Source organism: Saccostrea cucullata, unplaced genomic scaffold, assembly GCF_032062105.1.
Source record: "Saccostrea cucullata isolate Sc308-1 unplaced genomic scaffold, CSIRO_AGI_Scuc_v1 ctg2368, whole genome shotgun sequence".
Lineage (NCBI taxonomy): Eukaryota > Metazoa > Mollusca > Bivalvia > Ostreida > Ostreidae > Saccostrea > Saccostrea cuccullata.
In genome coordinates, this window is record NW_026932547.1 from 79,910 (window position 1) to 92,219 (window position 12,310).

General features: G+C 31.4%; 1 protein-coding gene across 1 annotated transcript in view; it reads right to left on the reverse strand.

Annotated features, from left to right (window-relative positions):
• The window catches only part of LOC134235372 (slit homolog 1 protein-like), a 30,366-nt gene extending 19,862 nt beyond the window's left edge, over nt 1-10,504 (reverse strand). Inside the window, exons 1-2 of the mRNA XM_062717507.1 lie at nt 10,256-10,504; nt 4,067-4,138 (exon numbers count right to left, since the gene is read on the reverse strand). Coding sequence (XP_062573491.1) covers nt 4,067-4,138; nt 10,256-10,434 — 251 coding nt within the window. The 5' untranslated portion in view covers nt 10,435-10,504. The remainder of the gene's footprint in view (nt 1-4,066; nt 4,139-10,255) is intronic.
• Between the last annotated feature and the right edge of the window lie 1,806 nt (nt 10,505-12,310).

Sequence of the window (12,310 nt, forward strand, 5' to 3'; positions counted from 1 at the left end):
CACCCCCCACTCTTCCCTCTTTCCTTCTAATATTTTTTTTTTTTAAATATGAGGACATAATTAAACAAAGAAAATACAAATATGTAATTGAGCATTTAGAAAAAAGGGATAAATGTTACTCATCATTTACATTGATATATCATACATGTACTTTACAAAATCCTTATGTCGTGTTCATTAATAAAAGCACAATCCCCTGCCCCTTAATACTGTCTATTGGTCAGTGTTTTGAAGGCAAAGGTTGACAAGTAAAATCAATTTTCAAAAATGAATTAATGGGAACTTAAATATTTTGTTGTTGTTGCTGGTTTTGAAAGATTTGGTCTGAACCTAAGCGGTAAAATTAAAAGTGAATTTTTCTTTATAAAAGACCTATTAATTTAATTAATATTTTCTCTAAGTCAGCGAATCATAGGACTATTTGAACTCCATTGAAATATTTTTAATTAATATCAGAAAAGAATGAACAGAACTTTTCATAAAAAAGAAGAAAAAAATGTTAACAACAAATTAAGCATATAATTATATATATTTGTCATAATGACAATATAATACCTTCTTATTGCGTAAAAGTAATTCATGTTTTATTACGTCGCTATAACGTCGACGTCGCTTCAAATGAAAATTTATAAAATATGACGTCAACCGTATAAATGATGCAAACTTTGAATACCTGTAAATCTGTAACGGAGCAAGATACACCTGTAATATTTACAGGTTTTATTCACCTAAGGTTCTACATCATTTTTCAAGAAAAAAGTCATTTTCGATAATTTTTGACATAAGGGGGGTTTTTGCTTGGAACGGCTCATATGATGTTTTCCATAAGTCAAAATACAAATATAGTACTTAATTTTACATTTGGAAGCTATTCAATTATTTTAAAAAAATTAAATCGTTTCAATCTCAATCACATTCTTTATGTATTTGACCTCGTAAAGATTTCAAAACAAAGTGTATGCTGTTCTCTATCTGACAAAATACATACCGTGCTTTAATTTACATTTAAAAGTAATTTAATTCTTTAAAAAAAATTTAAATCGCTTAAATTTCACTGTTTTTGACCTTTGAAAGTTTTTAGAACACGTAGTATGATATATGTAAAATACATAGATAGTGTTTGTTTTATACATTTGAGGCAATTTATTTTTTTTTTTTAATCTTAATCTTTCTCTATTTGACATTTTAATAATATCAAAACACACTGTGTGATGTCCCCGATCATTCAAAATACCAGAACAGTCTTTGTTGTGACATATGGAAGCAATTGAAATTTTTGAAAATTTGGATCGATTAAATTTCACTCTATTTGACTTTGAGAGATTTCAAAACACAAAATATGCTGTTATCGATCTTTTAAAATACAGATTTAGTCTCTATACAAGATAATTTGTGCGAACATCTAATTTGTCCGTACAAATATCTAATTCTTCCGAACAAATAACTTATTTGCCCCAACGAAGTTCTTTTTCGTCCAAACAAATAACTAATTCGTCCGAACGAATTTCTTATACGTTCGAACAAATAACTAATTCGTCCGAACGAATTTCTAATTTCTCCAAACAAATAACTTATTTGTCTGAACAAATAACTTATTTTTCCGAACAAATTTCTAATTCGTCCGAACGAATTTCTAATTTGTCCGAACGAATATCTAATTCGTCCGAACAAATTTACTTATTTGTCCGAACAAATAAAAATATTTTTTACCTGGCCCTCCAGCGGCACCGTAAACTTTCACTCTTTTTGACCTTCGAGAATTTTCAATTACACCGTTCTATTATTTTTTTTTTAAATCAAAGGATACACGCAGGTATGTTAAATTTACATCGAAATATTCTACTTTCCTATATGATATGACGTCATAATGAGCTATATGACGTGAAGTTTAGAGATAACAATTTCTTAAAATCGATATCTAAGATTGATTTTAAGTCGTATAAATGAATCAGAATATGCAGAGGCATAATATAAACAGAATTTTGTCGTTTCTAGGTCTCTGTAGTTATCACAGAGGTTAAATACCAAACCCGTGACGTCATAACTGTTGATCATGCAGTTGCAGAGTGGAGATGAAAAGTAACGAGAATTGATGTAAACAAACACAAGAAATCGTAGTTTAAAAGCATTTAGAATGAATTTCATGTATGATTCATGTGGGAATAAAGGCTATGAATAAGGTATGCTAATATAATTCTACAATTTCTTCGTAAAATAAAAGCACACGGGGCGTTTACTTGCCGATCAGCCTTTCCTCTGTCGTTTGTATCAAAAACGATGCAAAGGTTCAACACTACGTTGCATACTTTGAAACTAAATTTTTTTTCTACCTAAAGTTCTTATTCTATTGTTTTTGGAAAACGCTGCTAGAATCATATGGTTTACGGAAATTGATGCATTTTTTCGATTTTATAAACAAATTGTAAAAAAAAAAAAAAAAAAAAAAAAAAAATTGAGAAGGTTTCGTCCGAAAGTGTTGAATAATTATTTCTGTGATAAGACAGTAGGATTCTAGCAGCACTTTTCATGGTACAGAGATGTTTTTACATAACTATAATTACAAATTGAAATTAATTATCTCCGGGGTAGTGTTGAACTTTTCACTTTTTCATTAAAGCATATTTTCTAATTATAGACGTCACGTGGTGACGTCGTGGTGAAGTGCTTCCTTGTAGTATAAGTCCTACTGAAGTGTAATGATAGCAAAAGTTTTATCCATGAATTTTCCAATTTATTATTGTTACATATTCGTACATATTATTAAAAAAAGTGTTAATTAGCCGATTTCTGATCCGTTTGCTGCCTTAACAAACCCATGCAGGCCAAAGATCGAAGAGTACACCATCTGTACTAAGCGCAAGCGTCCTTGCTAGTGATTTTGACATGTTCTGTCAAAACAAAATGCTAAAATACCTGACCTCATAGTTTCTTGATTAGTGCAATTACAATCCAGAAAAATATACTGTTGGAAAGCTCTCAGAAAGAACTAGTTGATGATCTAAACAGTTTTAAAATCGGTCAAGAAATGAACGGGATAGGACGTTTTACATATATCAAAAGATATCCACCGAAGATCAAAGAGATTTAAAGAGTACCGTCATATGCATGGGTCCTTGATAATGAATTTGACATGTCCCTTCAAAATGTAAGGCTAAATTACCTAAGCTCATAGTTTTGTCATTATTATACGTACAATAAAAAGAAATATACCGTTGGAAAGGTCATGAAAAGATCTATTTATTGGTGTAAAAAAATTGAAGTCGGTGAACAAATAAAAGAGAGATTTTTAAAAGAAAAGTTCTAAGAGTACATTTGCACTCAAGTGTCCTAATACACCTGAGCTTATATTTTGTTTATTATTGTATTGTATTGGAAAGTGCTCGCAAAGGTCTACTTCATAACATAAAAAAGGTTAAAAATGCTGAAATTTTTTTTGGGAAAAAATTAACTTTAAAATTTGAAACATTTAAACACATTCTTAAAATTTCAAAAGTCAGCTACAAATGTTAAGTTCACATTAAATCATTCTTGAAAATTTCAAATCTCTATTTTGCATAGTGTTCTCTGGGTAGGACGGACGAAAATTGAAGCAACTACGTCATATTTCACGACTGGAAGTAAAATTAGAAATAATGAAAATAAGGATTGAGTCAATACTGTTCCCTTTCATCTCCGAAAGTTTCATAAAGATCCACCGAATCGTTACTGAGATATCGGTGAAAAAATAATAAGAAGAAAAGGAAACTGAACAATAATAGAAGTGTTTTCCGCTGAAGACGGAAGACCCTGATAAAAGTGAAAAAGAAGCAGTAGAATAACAGAAGGGTCTTCCGTTGGAGACGAAAGACCCTAAAAATAAAAATAGTGGAAAAGAAACCTTACAATAACAAGGACTTCTGCTGAAGCCGGAAGACCTTAATTATAATAGGGAAAAAAAACCGAACGGAAACATTATGGTCTTCCGTTGGAAACAGAAGACCTTAATTATGAGCAGATAAGACATGACTCTATAAAATCAACAGATAATTGATCAAGGTACCATAAGGAGATGGATTTATATACTTACAGTGTCTGTAAATTTGACAAAAAATTAAAGGCATTGGTCTTAATATTGGATATCTCGTTGCCATCTAGCCACCTAAAAGAGATTTTTGAAATAAACAAAGTGTTTTTGTTTCATTAATGATACAAAGTATACAAAGTATTTTTTTTTACAGACATTTAATTTATTCCATCAAAATGAATTTGATCATAAAAATTTGAACAAAGTTATAAAGTGAGTTTGAAACCATTACATACATTTTTTTTCAGATTGTTTTCACTTACAAGAATTTAGGCATCTTATTGTACTCAACGGTAAATATCACAAGAAACAGTATTTAATTTCTACCGATTATTAAAAATTACAAGTATTCAAAATATGTAAATAATAATTCATAAATTAAAACTCTTAAAGTGATTAAATAATCAGAAAATAATTATTTCATCTGCATTGGACCCCCCCCCCCCCCTTCAGATGAATAAAAATTTATTTGCAAAGCATTGGATGGGACTGCAAAGCCCTGAACTTTATCAAGTGTGGTGAATTCTTAAAATACTCCTCCAATCGCTTTATAAATCATTGTTTTTACTCAAAAACACCAAGGATTATATGATTAATATTTTTAATCTATTACAATAAAACACGGTTATAGCGAAGTTCTGGATACCTGTGAATTAAATTCGCTGTATCCGTAATTCGTTATATCCGTATAACCAATTCGTATAACTATATATAGCGAATTCGCAATATTCATGTTTTCCTTCAAGTGTTACTATCAAACATGTTAGGGAAGCAAATATTACAAAACAAACCTTCGATAACTAAGGTTTTATTATGAACTAAATTTTATATACAAATGCTGAGAGAAAATAAAGTCAGTTCCATTATACAAATTTTGAAATCTTTGAAAGTTCGTTATAAAAGATATAAAATTCATTATATTTAACCTCAACGAGACACAAAATCAGTTCGCTATATCTGTAAATTCGCTATATCAGAGTTCGTTATAACCGTAAAATTTTAAAAAGATTTCTTAAGAATTTTGCCGGGGACCCAGAGAAACTTCGTTATATCCCTGAATTCGCTATATCCGTGTTCGTACTAAACGTGTTTTACTGTATTCAAATAGATCAGAAAGCATTTTTCAGTCTCATTTTTGCTTTGCTCCTATTTTGAATTGATTTATGGACTGTTGATCATGAATACTGACCGTTATCTCCATTAGTTTCATTATAATATGAAAAAAATATCGTACACCATTTTATATAAGAAACTGAAGATCGCAATTTTATTTTATAATAATGCAGCCTGTGTCCTTATTTTTAAGTACTATTACCAAAATGATAATGTACACTCTATAGTGAATTCAGCTTCTAGTACAGTATTGGTTTAACTATAATATGATGATTTAAGTTTTTTTCAAATAATTTACTTGCTTTTCCCCCATTTGTAATAGTCGATTTTCAAAAATGTCATCTTGTTTTAAAATATTTGTACGATTACGCTTAACCATACATATTATAAAATAAAGTGTCACGAGGTTTTTAAAAAAAAGGTATAGGGATGTGTTAACAAGGGAACTGCAAAGCGGAGTCCCCACCCATCACACCCTCCGTCTCAAAAGTACAAATCAATAAACCAAGAGAGCATTAAACATGAATTACAAATTAAATAACATCACTTCCTTTTCGCACATGACATGTCCTTAGATGAACGCATGGTTGCTATTCATATTTAATACTCTTAATTTACTTACAATGCACGTAAACATGACAAATTGTCGATGGCATTATATATATTCCAGTTTGGTGATTTTATTCTTCTTGCCCCAGATCCCACCTCCGGTGTTTCGGAGGTCCGTGTTTGCTCTGCTCCTAATTGATATTGTTTTATGGACTTTTCATTTTGAATACTGTTCGTTATCTCCCTATGTTTCATCATCTTATCCAGATGCCTGGAAAATGTTCATAAAATTATCGTTAACAGCACATAGCCTTCCAATATGGCCCTTACCCTTATCATACAGAAAATTCAATAATGATCAGATCGGCATTTACTAATAGATGTATAGGGCTTAGGCAGATTAGATTATTCAGGAAGGGAATTTTACATCTCTTAGGCCCTTGATTTCACCTCCAATGCATTCAGAGTACTGTTTTGCCCCCTGAACACGATTGTTTTCTTAACTGGATTCAATTGTGAGTCTTAAATTCTCACTGTTAAAAAAACAGCAATGATTTTTGTGTATTGGTACTTCGCCAAGGGATTAAAGCAAGATGTTATAATGTTTTGTTTCTTTCATGAATGTAATAGAACCAAATGATACAAAACAAAATATTCTTTGGTCTGGTTATATACAACTTTACTATACAGCATGTATAATGATTCTGTATTTTTTTTCTGTCAAATTTATTTATACTGTCTCTTTAGGTTTCGTTTAGTTAAATTTTAAATGAAATTGTTCAAATTCGGATTTAAAGATGAATGTTCTTTAAACCGAGATTGAAAGATACTGGTGTTATTTCAGAAGACAAATATCAATTCTAATTTCGATAAAAGAAATTAAAGTCGACTTTCAAGCTCATTTTTATTTGTGTAATTCTTGGTAAGAGCATTGAATTTTCCCCTATGCCATTATATTATATATGATATGTTATGTTTTAGAACATACTCTCATTATTATTTTTCGAAATACTTACAGTGTCTTTAGATTTGACAAACCGTTGAAGACGTTGTTCCTCAGTGTAGTTATCTGATTCAATCCAAGATATCTGAAAATTATTCCGTAAATTAGGGATTATTATATGATTTATATTCTGAGATTCCTGTAGTATTTTAACTATAAACTTGTAGTACAATTAAACAATGATCATTATTATATAGTCTATTTATAGTCCCTATATAATATAAACAAGCGCAAACAATTCACTACACAGTGACTACATATTCATCATATTTCAGGAAGTATTCATTGGAGGATCAGTACTCATGCAAGATTATGTTTTTATTATTTCGATGTCTTACACACAAAAAGCAAAACGCGGAAGTTTAAGTCGTAATCTGGATCCGTTTGTTTACTGGAAATGTAATCCTTAGGAAGCCTTTGATGTCATATTTATCAAATCCCGTGACATAAAAACCCTATTCACCATCAAAAGAAACCATAATTCTATATTAAATAATTAAATTTTGTTTTCGATTTTGTTTTTCTATACGCATAAAAATATCTATAATGTTGGTAATTGGCTGAGTATTCGATACGCATGACTCAATAATAAAATCAGTTTCACTGAACGTGGATTTCACATTTGGTAAATGGCTAGGCCATAATTCAGATCATACAAACATGTTTTAATCTATGTGTTTTATATCTAAAGATATGCATTAGAAGGAAAATATATTTACAACTTTCTCTAGACATTATTAACCCATGATTTTATAATATACAATGAACTAATGATGTAGATCATTAATGCATGAGATATCTGTTAAGGTGTGCAAGCAGTTGTTTAACACCGTCTAAACAAACAAGCAAGTTGAGTCAACCATTGTTTGTTTATTTGCATGTATGTTGTTTTAGGTGGCTCATTACATCCACAGTTTATCTTAGATTTCATTACAGCATCACTTATAATGTAGATGTCAAATATCTTGAAGGAGGTATTAATATCATAAATATTTTTTAAAACTTTTTTTTCTAATTTTAATATAATTTTAATATAATGTTTTATTTAAAGTTATTATCATCAGAATTTCATAACTTTTTTGTGTCAAATGATGGACATCTTCTTTATTCATGTATACAAAATGAAAATAGTTCATAATACTTAATATTAATTTTAACAGAAAGAAAAGTTCTCTCTTAAAAACAATTAATGTCTTTATCTTTTTAATCTGTGAATAAACTATTAAGAAAATGGGTTCTGGTGAAACTAGGAATGTATTTCAATGAATTGCAAGTGACAAATTGAATGAAGAATGAATTGAATGAAGAATGTTTTAGCAAAATAAAAATTCCAATTTAAAAAATATTTGGTATAAAAAGTCAACTTTCAAGAGTTATCTTTCCTTATTACCCAAGGCTCAAAACACTACGCCAGTCTACGGGACGTTTGAACATTTCATCTAAAATTCAGACCAAAGCTTTGATCTTCTAGAGTATATATTTGAATCTATAAAGCAAGCATATAAATAATCACCAACACAGTAAATAGTGCAGGTAAATAACTATACTGATTTCAACAGGGTTGTAGATTCCTCCATACAAACATGTCATTGATTAAAAGAGCTCACTGCTTCGCTATGAAATTGCACATTACTTGTTTTGCGAAGATTTGCTGTTGTTTTCTATTGTTTCTGCTTAAAACCATTCCTACTTGGTTAGGGCATAATGAATCTGTTACTTTGTTTTCACTGTTTAAAACACCACATGTTTCATCTATATTTAAAGGTCATTGATATATTATAGAGGTGCCTGTACAATTCGTCCCCTGAAGAAAACGGTCGAAACAATGGAGGTTTATTTTTTTTGTGTAGTACGTCATCAAAAAGTTTTGTAATAAGCATCCTTAAGGTCTCACTGCAGACATTTACATATATATGTTGACAACACCGCTTGCCGGTAGACGGCTGAAAATTTTGTCAATGCTCGGCAACTACAGCCATTCCAAGCGCCTTCTGCGACATAGATCTTGTTTTCCACGGGCTTATCCCAAGAACCGGTCTCCATGTTCACCAGTTGGATTCGAACCCCCGAAGTAAGGGTAAAATCTTTTCTTTGCGATTCTAATAACTGTGCCGCAAGAGCGACAATAAGAAAACTGCATTGTAGGTATCTATTGTTTTATCTAATATACATGTATTCTGTTACATAGGGATTTAAGACATGCCCTTCTGTGAACACATTATTGCTATCATATATATGACTCTTTAAACATATACTTTTAGTATCTCAAAACTCATTAAACTGTCAAAGACATTATCTTTAACGTGGTGATTTTTTTTCCTGCAAAATTTCTAGAAAATGTACAATAAAAAATTCAAATATATTAAACATTTTCTTTTAAATATAAACTGCACAATTTAGAAAAGTTAGATATGCTCATAACAGTCATTACTGACCAATAGCTAGGGTTCATGGCGTTTCTGATTTGTCAAGTCGGAATGCTGACTCCTACGTGGCACCTGATTCCACCTATAAATTTCCCAGAGTTAAGTGTAATGCCCTTTACATAATTTGTTTTGTTTAGTGAATTAATGAGATTCGTAAAAGGAGACGTCTTAATATATTGGTCAATTCGATATAGAACTGGAGGCTCAATCATCATACTATAATTTGACTTAAGATAAAGGAAAATGTGGATGACTGGAGAGGGGCCTCTTCAAGAATAAAAAAAATGTTAATTTTCAATATAATAAAATTTAAAAAAAAATAGTTTTGAATTTTTCAAGAATGTATTATGCGTTGACATATTTTTGAACAAAACGATGGGTTAAATGTTTTAACACCTCCATTATACTAGATCTCACCTCTGATGTATTCAAGTTTGTGCAAGAAGAATTGATTATTGTATTCGAAATAATGATCGCAATCATTATGATTCTAATCCAATGCTTTTAATTTATTAGCTATCAGAAATTTATCATTGGAATGTTGCTAAGGTTTTAAGTTTATAATTGGTTCAAGCATGATTTAAAAAAAACACACAATACATGACTACAGTGTATATGAGTAAACATTTACATTATTTTAATATTCTGGAACGGCTATCAGTAACAGTACATCAGAAAATAATTGTACACGACTCTATAAGCTCTTGGCAGATTTTCATAATCTTAATTATTAATATCACATGAAAGAGCAATTAACATTTATGTATCTTTATTGCTTATGTACCTGAACATATGCAAACTGATATTAATGCCTTATAAACGTTCACATTAATGTAATATTAAAAATAATTTTATTATTTATATTTTATTTCAAGTTTTCAAACACAATAATATCATTATGTTAAAATAATCTAAACTCATATTAAAGATATCTTTTACATTTGTTTCATATTTCAAGATTTTTATCACATTATAATCATCATGTTAGATAAAAATTATGGCTATTATAAATAAAAATCACTTTGAATATAAAAGATAATTTAAAAGTGATGTACAAGAATACATCTACATCTTTTATTCTGCTTTGAAACAGTTACTTACAATCCACATGTATCTGAGGGGATGTTGGTAGGTACTTCAGTTAACCCTTTATCAAAACAGTCTACATATGTCCCATTACAGGGGTCACTCCTCTCACAGCTACAGCCACTAGGACACGCCTCAGTCACAAGTCCGTACATCATAACACAGACAACTAACGTCCACACAATCGGATTCATTTCGGGAATCAAGACGATATGTTCCCCAAGAATCCTTTATCACATTGCGTACTCTTACTTCAGCAGGAGAATAAACTTCCCTGTATTACTTTACTACCTCTTTTAACACGTGACAATGTTTTCGTCACACCGGTTCTCCAATTAAGTGAATGAGTCTCAAAGCATGACAGTCTTGTACGTGTTTTCGATTCAATGGTTTTCGTCGGTTTAACACATAATATTTACTCTGTCAGCGAAAAAAAACATGGAGTTTTTTTTTTATCTTTTTATAAGTCCGAAATGAAAAGATTATATTCCAAAGACATTGCTCCATGCTCAAATTTTATATTGGGGTTGTTTTAGATTATTAATAGATGCTTCGAATATCGTGCAAATGCTTTAATGTTTGCATTAAAAACATTTTGATATTTAGGGGTTAAATAATAATTGTGCATCTTATCCTGCTGTCTAAAACTATGTATACGTATATTACGTGAAAGAAACTGTGAAAGAAGCCATGCTTTATCGACACGATAGCACCTACATGTACGTCTCTATGAACAACGGTTTAGGCCGATGTGTTACAGGTTAATAAAAGGCTTCATTAAGCAAAGTTTGTAAATTTTAGCATGGAAAACAATATAATATCAACGGACATGTATGAAACAGAATATTTTATTAAACACTGACAGTACAGGGAAACATGGAGACATCTGACATGGCGGGTAATTTTTACAGAGATGGCAAGGGCAGATAACCCCAACTTCCGTTATTAGATAAGTCGAACATAAACATACTAATGTACATTACATCCCCCTCACTAAAATTAAAGACAGATTTTTTTTCTATTTAACATACAGATACTGTTTTAAAATTGAAAGGCGTTCAATAGTTCATGGCAAAAATTTTGATTTTGTTTCAAACACTCAATAAAAAACAAATCAAATAAGAACACTAACAAACATAGCAGAACTTTTGTTCTGGCAGCTGCATGGGGATAATTATGCCCCTAAGCACATTGCAAACTGCTGACTAGATGCAACTTAAATCAAAATGTACTAACAGAATTATTTACAAGCACTTCACAAGTCAAGTTTCTACGGAGGTTTAACGAGTCGTCCCGATCTGGTCTGGTGTGCGTTTTTGTGATTGGCGGGTTTGTCGCTGACTTGAGGTATAGCAGCATTTTCTATGGTAGGCTCATTGGGACTGCTCTCGTCCATGGGAATGTCCTGCTCAACCGGTTCGTCCAGAGGGTGTTCGCTTGATTTGTGGAGGTGAACCCGATTTCTGCGATAAAGTCTTCCTTTGCTTTTCACTACATAAGATCTTGGTTTGTCTGTTTTATCTACGACAATTCCTGGGGATAAGGACTTTGAACCAGGCGTTTCCATTCTGACTGTTGTTCCGTTGTCTAGGGGTAATAACTCCTTCACATTTCTTCTCCCGTCATAGTAAAATTTCTGCTTGGCTTTCTGGACATTAAGGTGTTGCTGTACTTTACTTAGGTCGTGTGTTGCTGGTTTAAGTAGATCTTGTGATGCTGGAAGCGTGTTCCTAGGTCTGCGTCCCATTAATAGTTGAGCTGGTGACAGATTAATGTTTTCTAGAGGTGTTGTTCTGTAATCTAGCAGAGCAAGTTGCTTGTCTTCACACTTTGTCCATAGGTTCTTTATAGTTTGTACTGCTCTCTCAGCCTCGCCATTCGAGCTTTGAAAATGAGGGCTGCTTCTTTCGTGTTCAATTCCAAGCTCTGCGCAAAAGGTTTTGAAGTTAGCTGAGCTGAATTGTGGTCCATTGTCAGACCTGAGTTTTCCTGGAAGTCCATGGAATTGTTTTCATGGCTTCTATTATGGCTGTAGTTGTCTCTGATCTGAGTTCTACGGCATCAATGTAT